The sequence below is a fragment of the Cricetulus griseus genome, chromosome 2 (assembly GCF_003668045.3).
Source record: "Cricetulus griseus strain 17A/GY chromosome 2, alternate assembly CriGri-PICRH-1.0, whole genome shotgun sequence".
NCBI lineage: Eukaryota > Metazoa > Chordata > Mammalia > Rodentia > Cricetidae > Cricetulus > Cricetulus griseus.
This window is the reverse complement of record NC_048595.1, coordinates 341,853,764-341,873,608: the sequence shown is the minus strand read 5'-3', so window position 1 is coordinate 341,873,608 and position 19,845 is coordinate 341,853,764. Positions and strand designations below refer to the sequence as shown.

General features: G+C 38.6%; 1 protein-coding gene across 1 annotated transcript in view; it reads right to left on the bottom strand.

Moving 5' to 3' along the window:
• Positions 1-4,964: 4,964 nt before the first annotated feature.
• Positions 4,965-19,845, bottom strand: part of Nup155 (nucleoporin 155) — a 48,704-nt gene continuing 33,823 nt past the window's right edge. The window contains exons 24-35 of the mRNA XM_027401330.2: positions 19,069-19,207; positions 17,942-18,077; positions 16,132-16,285; positions 15,834-15,938; positions 14,937-15,091; positions 13,266-13,395; positions 12,517-12,630; positions 11,996-12,116; positions 11,468-11,578; positions 7,742-7,878; positions 6,132-6,238; positions 4,965-5,176 (exon numbers count right to left, since the gene is read on the bottom strand). Of these exons, the coding sequence (XP_027257131.1) occupies positions 5,038-5,176; positions 6,132-6,238; positions 7,742-7,878; positions 11,468-11,578; positions 11,996-12,116; positions 12,517-12,630; positions 13,266-13,395; positions 14,937-15,091; positions 15,834-15,938; positions 16,132-16,285; positions 17,942-18,077; positions 19,069-19,207 (1,548 nt within the window). The 3' untranslated portion in view covers positions 4,965-5,037. The remainder of the gene's footprint in view (positions 5,177-6,131; positions 6,239-7,741; positions 7,879-11,467; positions 11,579-11,995; positions 12,117-12,516; positions 12,631-13,265; positions 13,396-14,936; positions 15,092-15,833; positions 15,939-16,131; positions 16,286-17,941; positions 18,078-19,068; positions 19,208-19,845) is intronic.

The window sequence follows — 19,845 nt, the reverse complement described above, 5'->3', positions numbered from 1 at the left end:
TGGAGTCCATGACTAGAGACAGGTCTTTTTCTGTTAACTACACTTCCAGGTTACAGCTAACAGTATCCATACTTTCCCAGGAGCTATGGGACAAAATGACTGTAAAGACACAAAGACTAAAGATAAAAAGTACAGAGCACAGACCACAGGGCATGGTGGGTGCCAGTAATCCCAGCCTGTAGAAAACTAAGGAGGCTTTTGGGTTAGAGACCTGAAGACACTGGGGCTCTAGATCCACCAAGAGGAAAGACAGACTTCAGCTTTTCACTTCTTCCAGTCCATTCATTCTTGTGCTAAAATGGGCTCCAGACTTTCATTACTTTTATTATGAATCACCTAAGCCTTACATGTCACTCAACCGTTTCTTCTAAGGGTAAAAATGAGAGAATGATCACATTCATATCTTTAAAAGTAGACAGTAAGGAATGAAGGTAGAAAATAAAGGAGTAAAAGGGTGGAGTGCAGGGGGAAACTCATGCACTCAGGCTTGGTCAGCCTTACAGAGTAAGTTCAGAAGTCAACCAAGTGTGGGTTGGAGACACACTGCCAGGATCCTGGATCCAACACAGTAAATTAACATGTAAAAATAATTATTCTCAGGCTGGAGAGATGGCTCAGAGATTAAGAGCACTGGCTCCTCTTTCAGAGGTCCCGAGTTCAATTCCCAGCAACCACATGGTGGCTCACAACTATCTATAATGAGATCTGGTGTGCTCTTCTGGTGTACAGAAATACATGCAGAGAACACTATATACAAAATAAATTTTTAAAAAAATAATTCTCATTTTTTCCCTTAGAAGAAATGGTGTGATATTAACTAAGATAAATATTTAATTTCAAACATGTTGTATATTGCTATAGAAATTAATTAAAAGGAGAAGTAAAATTGACGGAAATTAATGTCTAGTATTGGAGGAAAACAATAAATAATGCAATTTAAAATAGCATTATTTCAGCCGGGCGTTGGTGGCGCACGCCTTTAATCCCAGCACTCGGGAGGCAGAGGCAGGTGGATCTCTGTGAGTTCGAGACCAGCCTGGTCTACAAGAGCTAGTTCCAGGACAGCCTCCAAAGCCACAGAGAAACCCTGTCTCAAAAAACCAAAAAAAAAAAAAAAAAAGCATTATTGCTTTTAAATACTTAGTCTTAAGAGGCTTACCATTTAGCTTCAACCTCTTCACTTATATATGAACACATAATAGAGTTTACATTTTGGTAATGAACTCAAAAGTCGTCTGAAAGGTGTTAATATTAAATAATTTAAGTAAAGATACTGATAGAGAATATTCAAGAAAACACTAATTTCTTTTACATCTCAAGTTTGGGGTCTTAGTTCTTCATTTATTTGCCATGACTGTATCACCACTATTTTTCCTCTAGTGAAGGAGAGGGGAAACAAAGAATCCTAAGTAAGAGAATAAACAATCTGTGAAAGACTTCTGAGATTAAACTATAAACATAAAGAGAAACTAATGTGATTCAGGTGTTCAATGAAGTCACTAGTTAATAAACAATTAAAAACCTGTCAAACACAAATTGTCAGGTCAACATCGTGTATCTTGCATAAACAAGTAAATAGGTTGTCTCTTCCCTGACCATTCTGCTACACTGAAACTACCTAACAACAAAAGTACATCACAAGACCTTCAGTGACACAACTGTCCACAACGAATGCACCTTCCTAAGATGTTCCACCAACAACCCGCTCACTGCCTACACATATGTAACAGATACAACATAGGAGCATAGGAACCCTGATCAGGAACTTACACAGTGGACAGTGCTAGAACATTGCCCCTGCTACATCTGCCGACAGACTTCCAGGATCAGCCTACCTTTGCAGGCACAAGCCAAAAATCTGAGTGGACAGACCATCCAGATAATTTGCTTTGATGTTCAAGTTTTAGCAACAATGGGAGGTCAATGCAAACATTTGCTGGGGGGCTAAAATTCTTAAGCTTTCTCAAAATGTGCTATAAGAATAAAGGGAATAGGGCTGGAGAGATGGCTCAGCAGTTAAGAGCACTGACTGTTCTTCTAGAGGTCCTGAGTTCAATTCCCAGCAACCACATGGTGGCTCACAATCACCTTGAATGAGATCTGGTGCCCTCTGCTGGCATGCCCGCAGAAGACTGTATAGACTGTATACATAATAAATAAAATCTTAAAAAAAAAAAAAAAAGAATAAAGGGAATAGTGTTCAGATATCTGTCAATTTCATACTTTTTGACTTTGTATCCTGCAGATCTGTAAGCAGATACTGTGGCTATATGTGTGTATAGTCATCTCTAGACATTTCTTTCTATATATTTGTGGAGACAGGGTTTTACCATTAAGCCAAAGCAGGCCTTGAACTTGACTCTTTCACCTAAGCCCCCCCTGAATGTGGTGATAATACAAAAGGTACCTCACCCAGATGAGTGAATATATGTAACACATATATTAAATACACTTAAAACATAACTAGAGACAGTGGCATGTACTTCTAGCAGAAATGGATTCACATTTAAATGAAAGCATTTAAACAAGATCTTCATTTAAAATAATCATGACAGAATTTTAAATGCTAAAACCATTAATATATCAGATGCAGTCATTTTATAGCCTAAAAAAGTTGAACTTAAGAAAATGTAAGCTGAAAAATACGAGGTAGTAGTGATACCCAATTAGTGGTACTTTGATCTTTTATGAAATATACATTTAAAGATTGTAAGTCAAAGGGAAGCTAAATTCTTTTTAAAAAAAATGTGGAAAATGAAATCTACAATCATAGGAAAACATAAAAGTAGAAGTAGAAATGTATTCAAAATATATTTATAAAACTGCCAAACTTGCAATAGTGACAACAAAAAGAAGAAACCACTCATATAATTCAGAATGGAAGATGGGTATGGTGGCACACGCTTAGATTCCCAGTGCTTGGAAGACTGAGGCAGGAGGATCAGAATATATTTGCAGCCAGCCTGGGCTACATAGTGAGACCCTGCCAAAAAGGGGGTGTGGGGCGGGGAAGGTAGGAACATATCTCAGTTGATAAGGGTCTTTTCCCAGCATGCATGGAACCCTGGGTTTACTGCCCAGCAACACATAAAGTGGGTATGGTGAAGCACTCAGGTGGTGGAGGCTGGGGGATCAGAAATTCAGGATCACTCTGGTGGCTACAGAGTTTAACACTAGCCTAGGCTTTGTGAGACTCTATTGAAAAAAACAAAACAAAACTAGTCGGGCAGTGATGGTACATGCCTTCAGTCCCAGCACTCGGGAGGCAGAGGCAGGAAGATCTCTGAGTTCAAGACCAGCCTGGTCTACAAGAGCTACCCTGTCTCAGGGGGTGGGGGTGGGGGAGAATCCCCCCAACAAAAACAAAAACAAAAAAACCCCAAAAACCTAAGGAGAGTGGAAAGGAGTTCTGTTTTTCTTTGTTAGCTTTAATCATTCTCACTCTTTCCTTTCTTCATTGATAATACTTTGGACACTTAGTGTCCAAAATTCTAACATGTTAAAGATAATTCAGAGCCAGGCGTGGTGGCCCAGGCCTTTAATCCCAGCACTCAGGAGGCAGAGGCAGGCGGATCTCTGTGAGTTCGAGGCTAACCTAGTCTCCAGAGCGAGTGCCAGGATAGGCTCCAAAAAATTCAGGGGTTGAGGGTATTGCTTCAGTGGTAGAGTACTTACTTGCTTAGGATGAATACCCTGGGTTCAACTTAGCACTATTAAGAAAAGTTAAAAACTAGATTACTAACAATTTTGCTTTATCCACTATGTCTTGGGTAAAACTTGTGTTGTGGTCATTAGTAAGAAAGGAACTGGAGAAATCAAATCAGAGAGGGAAATCAATCCATAAGCTACAGAAAACAATAGAATCTATAAATGGGTTGTTCTTGATGTAACATGGAGGGCAGTTAAAACACAAACAGGCATTTATGATAGAGACCCAGGAATTTAATTTGTAACAAATTCCAGGATGCTGCTGCTGCTGGCTTGAAGCATACACACTCTGAGAGTGAGGGTTTTAAGGAAACAGTAGTCACTGTACAGCTGTGGCTGACCTGTAACTCAATATGCAGACCAGGCTAGCTTTGAACTCAAGAGTTTCTCTGCCTCTGTCTCTCAAGCGCTGTACCACAGCTGGCTGATCATGAAGGTTTTAAATACAAAGTGTCACAAGCTTATCGCACATTCAAACAATTCTGTATATAAATACATACATATCCAGCACATATACATACATACCTAAAAATGTATACATAGAAAAATCTAGTGTACATATTTATGGTGAATAGAAGAGAAAAAAGAGGGAGAAATATCCTAAAAGGTTGTAATTGATACAATTAGTGGTTCAGGAAATTTTCTAGAAATTAACTTTAAAAATACCTATTTAAGGATTGTTATAGAATCCGGTGCTATGGGAACAAACCCAGCCTATAAGGTGTTTTAGTTTTGTTTGTTTTGAGACAAGGTTTCACTATGTAGCCCTAGCTGGCCTGGAACTCTGAGAGTTCCAGAAATCTGCCTGCCATTGCCTCCCCAAATGCTGTATTTAAAGTGTGCCATTACACCTGGCATTGCCTAGAAATTATGATACTAGATAAACATGAAGTAATATAAATTCAAAATTGGTGCCAGTAGTAAAATTTAAAATAAGAACATTATCTTTGTGTGTCAGAATCATACATAATCTTATTTCAGGTTTCTGCAAAATGATGTTGTTTGTGTGTGGTGCTGGGAACTGAATCAAGGGTATTTTACATTTTACTACACAAACATTTTACCACTGAGCTACATACCTGGATCCAACTAATCAAAAAAAAAAAAAAAAAAAAAAAAAAAAAAAAAAAAAAAAAAAAAAAAAAAAAAAAAAAAAAAAAGCTAGTCATAAAAAATTCATTTGGCAAATGTACTATTTGTAGCTAACAATCACTTATTAAAATCAAATTTCTACCAAAATTCTTAGATATACAACATCTGTTTTCTGGACCCAGCTGAGCTTTTTTATTTTACAGACCAAAATGCAAGAAAGAAAATATATTACAATAATTAATGAAGCCGTTCCAACTTTGCTTGGAGAGATTTAAAATTCCCAGTGATGGCTTGTACTGCTACTGAAGAACTCATTGACTGGAGTTCAACCAGATAACCACAAACAGCATCCAGACAGAGATTTGTAAATCTTCTCCTGGAAAGGGAAAGACATCAGGTCACCCATTTGCTTTCTTCTTGAAGATTCATTCATTCATTCATTTTTTATATGTATCAGTGCTTTTGCTGGCATGTATGTATGTGTACCATGCACATGTCCCATACTCTTGGAGGCTAGAAGAGGACATCAGAGCCCCTGCAAATGTCATTATGAATGGTTGTGAACTGTTATGGGGTTGCTGGAACTTGTACTCAGGAAGTCCGAAAAAGCAGAAAGTGCTCTTCATCACTGAGCCCTTGATTCAGAACCCCAACCATCTACACTTAAACCCATTTCCTTCAAAAGGCTGTTTCAGACCTAGTTTTGATTAACGTTCTTATAGTCCGTTGAAAAGCAAGGATTAGATAACAGTGAATGGTAAGTAGCAGGAAACAGAGAGGGGAATGTAGGTGGAGGTCAGTGTTAGCTGGAGGCATTAAAGGATGACTCCTGTTAACATTATTTACATACTTTCAGCCTTTAAAAAGACTTTCCCTTTCAATCATCCCACAAAGACATAACTGAAATGTCTTGGTCCTCATTCATAAGAAGGAGCATAAGGTAGTTTATAAATTAACTTTCAGTTTAGAAAATTTAGGGCCATGGCTGAAAACATTTCTAGTCTTTCATGAATGCAAATGCTTAGGTGATCATTAAATATGGATTGCTAATATACCCATGAAATTCTCTACTGCTTCTTTGTAATATCCAGAGTAGTGGTTCTCAACCTATAGGCAACGACCCCTTTAGGGATAGCATATTGATATTAACATTACAATTCATAACAGTACAAAATTGCAGATATGAAGTAGCCACAAAAATAATTTTATGGTGGTGGTGGTGGGGTCACCACAACCTGAGGAACTGTATTAAAGGGTCACAGCATCAGGAAGGTTGAGAAGCACAGCTCTAAGAGCATTCCATACCCACTTCATACTTGTTACCCAGGTACCTTTCACAATTTAAAACTTGGCTAGGATTCTCAACATATCTTGTCAGTAATACATGGATACAATCCAAAAGGTGCAGTGGCCTTTTCACTCTGTTCCAGAATGGATCCTATGAAGAGAAAATTTATGTATGTATACACAGACACAGTTTATATTACAACTCATCAAATATATAGGTGTGTGTATGTGTGTTTTCCTAATTATTTATATTGGATAAGGAAGTCTTTGGAATGCAAGCAAAATTTCTTTACAAAGCATTAGAAGCCGCCGATCATATGGCACATGTCCTTAATTCCAGTCTTCTGGGGGCAGATAGGCAGATCTCTTTGAGTTCAAGACTAGCCTGGTCTACATAGTAAGTTCTAGGTCAGCCAGCGCAGTGAGCCATTTTCCTTTAAATTTATGCAGTCTGATCATAGAGTAAAAGAAACTAGCAGTCACAGAACCTTAATCTGTTATGGCCCATAAGATTACAACAGGCTGCTTCCTGTCTCTATCCTTATCTTTTTGTAGTGTAAGGTGAAGGCACTACTATTTTCATTATGTCCTAATTATGAGGCTCAGTTGAGTTATTAGAAAAGCCTTGGAGAACACATTATGTGGTGTCACATTATACACCGAGGGAACTAAGGTAGAAGGATCCCAAGTTTAAGGTCAGCCTTCAAAAAACAGTGAAAGATTCAACTTTTGTACAACTACACACACGCGCGTGCACGCGCGCACGCACACACAGACACACACACACACACTATATATATATATATATATATATATATATAATATTTTTTTTTTTTTTTTTTTTTTTTTTCCTCCAACATAATGCATGTGGGATGGGGCGGCAGGGTGGGGCAGGTGGAAACACATGGAGACCAGAGAAAAGGACAGTCTAGGATGTTGTTGCTTGGCAGGTGTCCGCCTTAACTTTTTTCTTTTTCTTTTGAAGGCACAGTTAGAGGCCCCAGGATGCACCTGTCTGTGTCTCTCCAGTACTGGGATTACAAACACACCATTGCATTAGTTTTTAATATGGGTTCTGTGGATCAAACGTGGGCTAGAAGCACTTTACTTCTAGGATCTCCCTATCCTCTACATGAGATGTTTAAAAAATGAGGATACATGAGTAAATGTGCTGTTAATTTTGTTTGCTTAAAGCAAGTAAGCTGGGGATTGCAGTCTTGTGGTAGAACACTAGTCAATCATGTGCAAGACCCTAGGATAGTCCAGAAATAGCCCCTACTTTGGTTTATCTATTACGACACGAGTAAATACATACAATTATTGTTTTGTTTGTTTTGAGACAGGGTTTCTCTGTGTAACAGCTCTGGCTGTCCTAGAACTTGCTCTGTAGACCAGGCTGGCCTCAAACTCACCTGCTTCTGCCTTCCAAGCGCTGGGGTTACAGGTGTTTGTCGCCCAGCTAATTATGTTTACCCATATAAAATTAGTATTTCAAAGCAAAGCAACCCTCAGATAAGAGTCCAAAGTTTATTTTACTTGCATAATTGAAGCAAATCTCCACTGAAAACATGCAGCCTAAATGTTAAGATACCTATAAACATGTAATTGGAACACCTCACAGGAAACCCAGGGAAGATCATTTTGTTTTCTTTACCCGTGACTTGAAGAGCTGATCGTAAACTTCTAGTAGTCTAGGTAAAGGCACTCCAATTTCATTCATGGTCTGTATCACAAAACCCACATCCCAGTTTAATGTACAAACTTGCTGCTCTAAGAACAGCACAATAAAATCTGGAAAAGAAAAAAAGACAGAAATTCAGATGAGAGCTTTGCGTGTCTGTACATATGTATATCATGTGCATGCCTGGTGTCAGTGGAGGCCGGAAGAAGGCATCATGTCTCCTAGAGCTGCAGTTACTAACATTTGTGAGCATACAGGTGGATGTTAGGAACTCTTTTCAGACTCTCTGCAAGAGCAACAGGTGCTCTTACTGCTAAGCTAGAGCCCAGAAATATGGAACTCTTGACTCAGCAAACTGTTTAATTATTAAATGAGTGGTTTCTAGTGGCTATCTGAAAATGAATTTCAAGCACATTTGGGGGCCAGGAGGTAGGGTCATTTGGGAAAATGGTTCTCTTTAAAGCATCAAAACAAAGTCTAACAGCATGAAAACGAGGCAGATATAGTGATACAAGCTTGTAATCCCAGCAGTAGAGAGCCAGAAACAAGTGGATTCCTGGGGCTTGTTGAACAACCAGCTTAGCTTACTAGGAACTTACCAGGCTATCCTATCTCCAAACAAACAAAGCTAAGTAATAATTAGGGAAGTTTCCTGACCTCATATTCATGTTTATGAATGTACATAAGTGTTCTCTTTCCCTCTCCCTCTCAACAAAAAACAATAAACATATTTTGGAGCATGCTCTTTGTATATAGAATGTCTTGAGTGTAATCCCCAGGACCAAAACCCAAAAACAACCTAAAAAAAAAAAGAAAGATATATACATGCAAACTGGACACAGAAAATAAACCTGTAGTTGCCAAGGGCATAAGGGAAGAAAATAATAAGAAGTGATTAACTATTAAGTATAGGGTTCCTTTTGGGGTTAATGAAAATCTCCTAAAATTAGATTTGGGTCGGGTTATGCATACACAAGTTTGTGCTAAAACCATTAAACTATACACTTTTAAAGATATTAAAATAAAATCATAAAATCTGAAAGAATGTAGAGAAGAATAGTTTTACTACTGGAGAGAACTTGATAATTGCAACATCTATATTTAAAAAACATATATATACTCAACAGCCTGTCAGAAAGGACTACTATACCCCAACAGCAGATATTATGTTTTCAATGTTCCACCCCTGGTGTACTTACTTAGTTCTTCCAGGAAGGGTCCACATGTAGCCCAGATTGGCCTCACAATCCTCACAGCTGAGGACAACCTTAATGCTTGACCCTCCTGTCCCATCCTCCCGCCTGCTGGGATTACAGGCAAGTGCCAAAATGCTTGGATCAATATGCATTTTAAAAGACCAATTATGGTCTCATTCTTAATAGTCATTACTGTTTATTATAAATAAGCTCTAACAAAACTTACAATTGATATTTGAAACTTGAAAACAACCAATATAAACATCCATGAACAAGAGGTATCACAAAACAAAGACAAATTTGAAATTGTGATTATTGTGGAATTTATATTTATTTATTTTTGAAGCAGAGTCTCTATGCAGCTGTCCTGGAACTATGTAGACCAAGATGGCTTTGAACTCACAGAGATATGTCTGCCTATGTCCCCTGAGTGCTAGGATTAAAGGTGTGTGCCACCATGCAATATGGAATTTACTATTTAAAGACTTAGAGCAAATACTAAGATTCCTTCTTTTCTCTGTTAAAGTCAAGGTCTCACTATGTAACCCTGGCTGGACTGGACCTTGCTATGAAGACCAGGCTGGTCTTGAGCTATCAACAGTGCCGCCCACCTCTGCCTCCTGAGTGCTGGTACTGTCTGAAAGTCTTGTGGAGCTTGTTAAACCATTGAACACTGCTACTCTAAACTCCACAGCACAGGGTTAAAATAATTAAGAATCAGCCAGGCGTTGGTGGCGCGCGCCTTTAATCCCAGCACTCAGGAGGCAGAGGCAGGCGGATCCCTGTGAGTTTGAGGCCAGCCTGGTCTCCAGAGCGAATGCCAGGCCAGGATAGGCTCCACAGCTACACAGAGAAACCCTGACTCGAAAATCCAAAAAAACAAAAACAAAAACAAAAAACAAAACAACAACAACAACAAAAAACTAGGAATCTAAACCAATGCCAAAAGACCAAATGGTCCCAAACTTAAGTGTTTTCACATACTTACCAAAAATGTAAATACCACATAAATCAATTCCTTCATTTATTAATTTTATCTGCATGCATATTATGGATGAGTTTATATGTACCAAGTTTGTTTAGTAATTCATGGAGGTCAGAAGAGGGCTTTGGTACTGGGCTGGGCATCAAACCCAGGTCCTCTGAAAGAGCAGCAAAGGCTCCAAAGCAGCCAGTTTCCTTATTTTCCTATCAGTGAAGTGGCAAGGACACAATGCAGTTTTAAGTATAGCTGACAACAAAGAGATCTTAGTACTTGAGATGGTCTGTAAGTCTGAATGTTCATTTCACAAACAGCAAAAGATTTAGGGATGGTGTACAGTTCAGTGTTGTTTGCTTAACATAACAAGGCCCTAGGCTAAACCCCAAGCAAGGCTAAAACTGACAAAATTGGTGATTTAATGTGTGATTATAAATATTTTCCTATTTCTCAGTTTTAAAAAATAATGTAGTAAGTATTTAGTATCCTACTTCATAGCTATTGTTTTCATAATAGAAAGAAAACTGTACATTAGCAATTGGCTCATAACAATTACACTCAGCATATTCGGTAAAGAAACAAGTTCAGATAATTAAAATTTTAGTCTAATTGTTCTGAAAAAAAAAAAAAAAGAAAGAAAAAACCAGGCATGCTAACACATGCCTGTGGTCCCAGAACACATGAAGGTGAGGTAGAAGGATCCCATGTTTAAAGCCAGTCTGAACTACATAATTATAGAACCTACTTAAAAAACCCAAGTGCTGGCCCAGTATAGTTGAGTGGCACAAAACCTGCTTACCGTGCACCAGGACATGGGTTCAAACCCAAGAACAACACACAGAAAAAAAAAAAAACAAAAAAAAACAAAAAAAAACAAAGAGGAAGAGCTGAGGAAGGAAAAGAGAAACTGAGAAAGAGGGTGAGGTGATGAAAGGATCTTGGCTTCAGAACAAAATGCTGTCATACACATGCACACTCTTGGGTGCGCCTCTTCAATGTAACAGCTGAATCTCAAATAACCAATACATAAAATTATCAGCCATTTTTATTTATTTGACACTAGTAATGGTTTTCCCAACAGGATAATCACTTAAGCTATATTTAAACCATATTACCACTCAGCATAATTCCAAAATTGATGGAGAAAGTTGGAAAGCTACTCCGAGAAAATTTCATGGTCAACTATCAAGTTCTGTTATTCTTCAGGGATTCTATCTGGAGAATCAGAATTAAAACTGCTGAACTAGCAGAGTGGTGGTTGTGCACACCTTTAATCCCAGAGGCAGAGAGGCAGAGGCAGAGGCAGAGGCAGAGGCAGAGGCAGAGGCAGTCTGATCTCTATGAGTTCTAGGATAGCCTGGTCTACAGAGAGAGAGTTCCAGGACAGGTTCCAAAGCATACAGAGAAAGCCTTTCTTGAAAAACAAGACAAAACAAAAAACTGCTGAACTAAATAAGTAAATAGATGAATGGCAAAAAGAAAATCTATATTCTGCTCTAAAGGCCAATGAAGTTTTCCGCTTACCTAGAGGAAAGAAACGAGGTGTGCCAGCATAAATTTTGCCAAGGAGGACAAGCTTGAGGCTGAGGGCATGCATTCGATCTGATGAGCTCAATGTTACACTGTCATTCAATTCTGGAAGAGAAATGTAAATAGAAATCATGACTGTTTCTAAATGTGAAATGTTTAATTGGCTACTTAATAGCTTCAAGATGCAAAATAGGACTGATTTTTGCATGAATGTAGTAATCAGCAGATTCTGTGAGCGTCTGGTTTACATCTCACTATAGTGATAGTTACAAGATTTTGAGGCAAGTGTTTAAGATAATTGTAAGGTGGTATATATCCAATAAACTATTTACACTTTCAGTGAGCATGCTCCCAAATATTCACCAGGCTCACACTGTACTATCACCTTCCCACTGTACACATATGTCCTCTACATCCTCTTTATCAAGCATATGGAGCACATTTTCATAAGCCCTGGATATATTAGCTAAGGCTAGCAGCTTGTATTCTTATGGGTCACTAAAAAAACATAAGGACACCTACCTTTCTCTATGATATCCTGCCAGAGTGTATGCACCAATATGGGATCTGAATAACCAGCACAATGAATGATTGCAAGTTTACACTCTGCAAGTTTAAATGGGTCAGCAAATTCCCCATAAAGCTGTGGGAAGAAATTCCAAAATTAAACATTCAACTACAGGTCAGTGTCCAGAGATTAATAGTAAAGTACGCCTTTCAATTACAAATAATCAAATATTATCTAAAGTATATAGACATGATGGGAGTTGAGTAGCCATTATACAATATTTTTAGGAACAAATATTTTAAAACATGTACACATACAGCTCTGCCAAGAGTCATACGAAGAGTCATATGCAGCAGCTAAAACCTATCAGTCCACGGACAAGCTGTCAAAGGTAACTTTCTTACTTTTCCATCAAGCAAATCTCTCTCTCTCTCTCTCTCTCTCTCTCTCTCTCTCTCTCTCTCTCTCCTCTCTCTCTCTCTGGGATTTCTAAAAACAGGGTGACTATTACAGAAATTTCACTGCTTTTCAGTACCTTAGTAATGTCCATCAGCTCAGAATCCAGCTGAGAAATTGCATCCTGCACTGAGGAATGATGGGAGTATTGCCTTTGTAGTGTCTCTTGTATCTGAAGTTGGATCCTAGCGACCTAGTTTCAACAGAAAACATGACGTATTAATATTATTACAATATTCAACAGGTACCTGAAATGATTCCTTGTCAAAAGTTTAAGTCTGCTAAAGTGAAGACAGGCTTAACTACAAGAGACTGCCCTCTCAACATAACTGATGCCACAGGAAATAAGCTGTGACAAGGAATCTTACTGCTCAATGTTAATTGCCATTAGTAACCCAATGATCACAGGCAGACAAATTTCTAGACTGGACCTCAGTCTGCCAATGCTAGTTGATTTAAGTTCACTCTAGAAAGGAGAAATAAAGTCAAACATGTCATGGACAGTCATAGATTTTTAATCTTAGTTACCCTTATATTCCAAAAATCAATGATGAATGCAATGCAATCCAATTGCTGCTGAACAGTGGGAATATAAAACAAAAACAACAACAAAACTATACATATGATATGGGAAAAATATCTCTGAAATTATGCCTCTTATGTCCCAAACAGGGTTTCCATAAGATTTATATCCAAACATGACAATAAATAAACATATATAAACAGAAGCATTTACAATCAATAATGACTTCAACATGGGGGAAGAGGAGGCAGTGGTGTAACTGGCTACTGCTCAACATGACACAGACCACGTATTTTAGTACTTACTTCCATTTTTTCTTCTAATTCATGAAGGAATTCACCATCTGCTGCTATTGATGAAATGGCAGTGGAACTTTTAGCACTAAGAATGGCTCGAGCAATGTATTCTAGTCGCTGTTGAAGCGAAATTTCTGTGCTGGGGGAAAATCCATAATTTGAGCTATATTGTTTTTTAAAATCTGAAGATTCAAATATATCAAGACATACTATTTTAAGACCAGAACAAAACTAGCTATTTGAAATAAGAGACTATTAGTGGTTTTTAAATAGACCTAATTATTTTTCCCTCCCTCCCTCCCTCCCTCCCTCCCTCCCTCCTCCCCCCCCCTCCCTCCCTCCCTCCCTCTATGCAGACTCTGACTGGCCTGGAACAGGTATCAATCACCCTGCCTCTACCTTCAAAGTGCTGGAATTATATCTGTGAACCATCATGTTTGGCCAATTACTTTAGCTTTCTAATGAGAAGTTCATAATTTTACACAACAAATATGTTTATGTCAAAAACCTAAAATCCTATTGTTAATTGAATCACTGGGGTACACCACATTGGGAAGCATGTTACTGGGGAAATTGGAGTTCCCTTGTTTTATATTTTTTGTTTCATTAATAAAAGAATTTTAAAATGAAGTAGAAAGAAACCTTGAAGACATTTAATTTGTGTTTAAGAGAAAAAAACATTAGGGCAGGTAAGCTGTAAACACTTGCAGGAAGATTAGAAGAGAAATGGAAAAAAAAATTTCATTTGTAAGCAGCCACATGAGGGATAGAGGAGGCAGAAGCAAAGGCAGGTGGATCTCTGTGTAGCCTGGATGCTAGCCAGAGAAAGAGTGATCAAGTCTAGAGCATCCGGAAAAATAGATGGAAGAAGACATGGACAGAAATGAAAACTAGTAACTCAGAAAAGTAACTACACTAAGGGAGGTTTCTTCAAGCCTAAGTGAATTATCTCATTAAGGGAGTAATTAATTAATCCTGCCTGTCCCTAGAATGTCTTCAAGTGAATTAACTTTCCTGTGGGCTAGACTCACAGACAGATGATTGACAATTCAAATGGATGAACTCTTTTTTCTGTTTGTTTGTTTGTTTGTTTTTTGTTTTTCAAGACAGGGAAGGCTTCTCTGTAGCTCTGGAGCCTGTCCTGGAACTCACTCTGTAGACCAGGCTGGCCTCAAACTCACAGAGATTCACCTGCTTCTGCCTCCCAAGTGCAACCACCACCATGCTATTAATGTTAATTCTTAACTACAAAAGCAACAAATTAACAAAGGCCTCTATTGAAAGTTGCCTTTTATTATACCAGAAATTAAGAAGGCCACTTTATACTTTGTATGTGAGGGCAACTTTCAGAATTGAATGATTATAGAGGGCAAGAAAGTCAAGAAAGCATTGTGTATTTGCACCTACCTTAACCACGCCCCCCCAGACAGACACAGAGTCTCATTCTTTCTAGTAGCCATAGCTGAATTCTCAACTTTCTTTTTCAAGGGGCGGTCACTGGAGACTGAATTACCCAGGGTCTCGTGCATGGTAAATATGTGCTCTACCAGTGAGCTACCCTCACAGCTCTCCCCACTCTTTTGACTATGTTGCCTAGGCTGGCCTCCCTGGGTTCCAGTGGACATAACCACATACACAGCTCTGTCCTATTCCTTAGAATAACACCCTTACATGCCATACCTGTGCATGTCAGCCAGTTTGGATAGGACACGAGCGGCACTACTGAAACTTCTGTTCTTCTCATAATATCTCCAGAGTAAATCCATATATCGAACTCTATTTTGATCCACTTTGGCCATTCGGACTAGATGTGGCTCCAGAAAAGGAGAGGCAATCTAGAAATTGTAGTTACATGAAAAATTTTTGTGATCACCTATGTGCATTTAAAGTAGAACAGTGTATTTTGTGTGTGTGCCTTGTTCAGTGGAAATAAGCAAAACAGGGCTGGAGAGATGGCTCACAGGTTAAGAGCACTGACTACTCTTCTAGAGATCTGGTGCCCTCGTCTGGTGTGCAGGTATACATGAAAGCAGAATGTTGTATACATAATAAATAAATAAAATCTTTAAAAAAAAGAAGCAAAACAGAATCCAACATCAATAGGTGAAATCAATTTCTCATCACAAATTGTTTGTTATACTAATTAATGAAGAACTTTCTATATCACACTAACAAAAAAAAAAGTGTAAAATTCTAATTCTTTTAATGAACTTTGAGAACAATTCCTGATTGTGAGCCCAAAAGGCATCTCTGGCACTATCAAATTCCAGGTCTCAAGTTTATAAATCAAGGAACACTGATACTTAAAAAGAAGCCAACCAGTTACTCAATGGCAGAGCCTAATTAGTGACCCAGAGCCTACTATTCCACTACACTGCTGTTCAAATCAGCCTCTAAACAACGTTCAAGAAGCAGTCTATTTTGCTCCATAGAAAAACAAATTACACTCTTATCTTAAAATAGCCCCTAATGTTATACATAAGATGAAAAACTAATTTCCTATATCTACAAGAACTATTATTATGCTACTTAGAAACATAGATTAACATAAACTTATTGTACAAATACTAGTTTTACCTGTAGTAGTTTATCTGCAAGGTCAGCTTGTATTAGCCAATTATAAAGAGCAATACTAAAGAGCTCATCCTTGGATCGCTGAGCCAATTTTAGCATTTGTTCAAACTAAAATAAAGAAAACAGTGAAAGTTGTGATGATTAAAGGCTTTCCTGCCGGATATAACCCCAGCCTTCTTGTAAGAAAATAGGTTGAGTGGTAACTATTAGTTACTTCCTTTCCCAGTGATTGTGCCACCACTACGATGTAGAGCTTTCAAACACACCCCCCTTCCAGAATGGACGTGTGCCTGTCCCTTACATGGTGTCCCGCTTCTTCATTGCTCAGCATGTTGGGATCTGATGACAACACTGGAGGACCAGGCTTTTTGGGTACACTAGGAGACTGCGGAGCAGCCTTACTTTGATTTACCAGTTCTTGAAGAGTGTCTGTAATGCACTTGTAACTGTTCAATCTGAAAAGAAAAGGGTCAATTACATATCTAACTAGAAAATATTTTTCTCATGCTAGATGAGCCCAGGATAAGTAAGGCTGTGTCTGAAACAATTAATCAAGCAGACAAACAAAGAGACATAATGATATCAGCCTCTATATCATAGGCCAAGGCAGGAATGAGTTTGAAGCTTGTTAAAAAAAAACAAAAACAAAAACAAAACCCAAAACTAGGGATTGAAGAAATGGTTCAGTGGCTAAGAACCTGGCTACAGTTTCAGAGAACTAGGGTTCAATTCCCAACACCCACGTGGCAGGTCATAACTTATGTAATTCTAGTTCCAGCAGATCTAACATCCTCTTCTATAGTCCACAGATACTAGGCACAAAAATGATGCATATAAGAGCAGGCAAAACACTCATATACATGAAATGATAAAAATTAAAAAATCCTAAACCAAACTAAAGCACCCTTATCCTCTATTGCTCCCTAAAAACTCCAATATACTTTTTCAAAAGATTTGAAAACTATTTGGTTAAATGTAGAAGGGCAAAACCACACAAAATAAGATTTTGTTTTGTTTTGTGTTTTTCCAGATAGGGTTCCTCTAAGCAGCTTTGGAGGTTGTCCTGGAACTCGCTGTGTAGATCAGGCTGGTATCAACTCACAGAGATCCACCTGCCTTTGCCTCCCCAGTTTATGTGCCACCGCTGCCTGGCACAAAAAAAAAAAAATTTAAGCATATTTTTCTTTAAGTCTCTACAAATTTGTGAACTCAAAAGATCTCCTTTTGGAAAAAAAAAACCAAAAAACAAAATAACAAACTTATTTTCACCTTGAAGCAGAAATTGGGGAGGAAGGGAAGCCAGTTTTACTCTCAAATTAGGGATCTCAAAAAAATATAATTAAGTTTCAAAAGTTAAAAAACAAGCAAGCAAGCAAGCAAACAAACAATAAAAGAAAATCTCAAAACTACAAGTCAAAGACCATTTATGAGGAGCAGGTGTGGTGACCCATGTCTGTAATCCTAGTATTCAGGAGGAAGGAAGAAGGAAGACTATCATTGAGTCTGAGGCCAGACTAGTTTACACAGATTTCCAGTCTCCCCAGGGAAACATAATGAGACTGTCCCCGCTAAAAAACAGCAAACCACTCGTAAGGCTTGAGATGGCAGCTCTGCAGATGAAAAAGTACTGGCTCTGCAAGCATGAGGACCCAAGTCCAAATTTCCAGGACTCATGCAAGAAACAGTTACTCATTCAGTAACTGCAGCACTGTGTGGTCCGAGGACTGCTGGGACCTGCTGACTGCCAGCTTAACGCCAGCTTAAGTGAGAAACCCTGCAAAGGAGTAACTTGGAGACTGACAGAAAACAGGCCATTTGGTGTCTTCCCCTCGATTCCAAGAGTGCACATACATGTGTGCATATATCACATGCATAAACACACAATACTGTACCTTTTCAATTACTAGAAAACTAAAATCTTATGTCTAGGGTGAAAATTATAATCCTCATTCAGTACTTGATAAAAAACCAGGTCTTTTAAAGTAAGAACATAATTAAATGTTTTCGGGGTTGTACTTGAAATGTTCCTTCCCTATACTAACATTCAAAATTTTATGCAAAGAAAGGCCTGTCTATAAAAACCTGACAATCAGCTAAGGCTGAGAACTCACCTCTCTTGGAAAGTCTGAAGACCAACAACATCATCTTCTGGTTCTCCATGCTTATAGAAATGGAGTCCAAGACCCTGAGGATCCTTTTTCTCCGCAGCAGTAAGAGAAAGTTCCACCACACCCTCATAGAAGCGCACTGATGGAAAGAAAAGGCCGACTGAGGCTTAAGCTTCCCACTAAGTTCCCAATGCTTTTTCTTAGCAGACACACGACAGACCCAGAAAGCAGAATTTCTAGTAAATGTCTGCTATTCTGGTGACAGCATCGAAAAATAGTCCTGATGTCTCTTATCAAAAAAGGTCTAATATGGCTGGAAGACAGCTACTAATGGATCCCTTCTTGGAAAGAACTGTAGGGAAGCTATAGGCACGCCTACTTAGGGGCTGGCTACAGGTGTGCCTGACCACGCCCTCGAAAGCTTGCCAGGTTGTGGTCAGGGGACGTAGGGTGACTGCATTTTCGCTTTCGGTTTCTCTTTTGGGCTTGCATATAGACTGCTGCCACGCCGGCTGGCTAGGTGGCTCTGTAAGTAAGGTTTTTCCCTATTAAATACCCTTATATTTCTACCTGACTCCGTATTGGTAATTTCCCACTATAAAGAACCTTAGTACATAAGACAACAGAAAGAAGTTTTAGGAAAAAAAAAAAACAACAAATAAAAGATCTTATGCTTCAAATCTATACTAACAGTTACAGCTTTTACCTGTAAGATTTGTCAAAAAATTTTAGGCATGTTAAGATTAAGTGAAACTCAGTAGTGTAACTTGACAAGGCCTGAAATTCCAAGCCAAAAGTTCCGTATTACCCAGAACCAGAGGAGTACGTGCATAACCTCAGGCTTGGATGGCAGAGGCAGAAGGATCAGAAACTCAAGGTTATCCTTAGTGCCTTCAAGGCTAGCCCGAGTTACATATACCGCTGTCTCAAATAAAAAGCACTTGCCTCACATGTACAGCTGCTACGTTTGATCTCCAGTAGGAGAAGAAAACCCAAAACTACACAAAATTAAAACTACAGATGCCAGAAGATCTGCATCTGGGAAGAGAGACTTTCATCGCCCTGCTGTATTCCTACATGGCGATTTGTCCTGAGTTAAGAAAAAGATACAAAAGCAGTTTGCTACTCACCTTGCCTATACTGAGCACAGACACTGGGAAGGTCTACTTGGTTGCTGATTTTCTGATATTCCTTCAGTGATTCCCTTAACATTCTTTCTTTTTCACTCTTATTTTGAACTTGTCGGGACCGCTGAAGAAGCTCATTTGCCTAAAGAGATGACAAAAGCTTAAAAAGAGACAAAATCAAGCAGGCAGATGATGCTGTCTATATACATTTTAATCTGTCCAAATTTACATGTGGATTATTATCATTATAAATAAAAACTCTACAAACTTACTTCTTAATTTTAGGCAGAAAAGTTTTTGACCAAAAATATCCTAGCTAGTCTTAATTCCTCTCCCAAGTATGTTAAGCCAGATAGCTTTGTCTGGGAATGCTCTTGCCTAGTCAATACATTATTGGTCAGCAGGCAGTTCATCATGTGACACTTATTTATTGTTTCTCACCTGTAGGAAAGGATCAATAAGAATTGCCTCATTAACTTTGATTCACTCCAGATTTACTTAAAGTCTTAGTGGTTTTCCTTACTTTCTAAGGAAGGAAACAAATTTCTTAGTGAATAAACTTTCTTAATTTCTAAATTAAGTCATTTTCCTTAACTCCTTTGTGGGTTTTTTTTTTTTTGGGGGGGGGTGGGTGAGACAGTGTTTCTCTGTGGCTTTGGAGGCTGTCCTTGAACTAGCTCTTGTAGACCAGGCTAGTCTCCAACTCACAGAGATCCACCTGCCTCTGCCTCCCCAGTGCTGGGACTAAAGGCGTGAGCCACCACCGACCTGCCCTTTGTG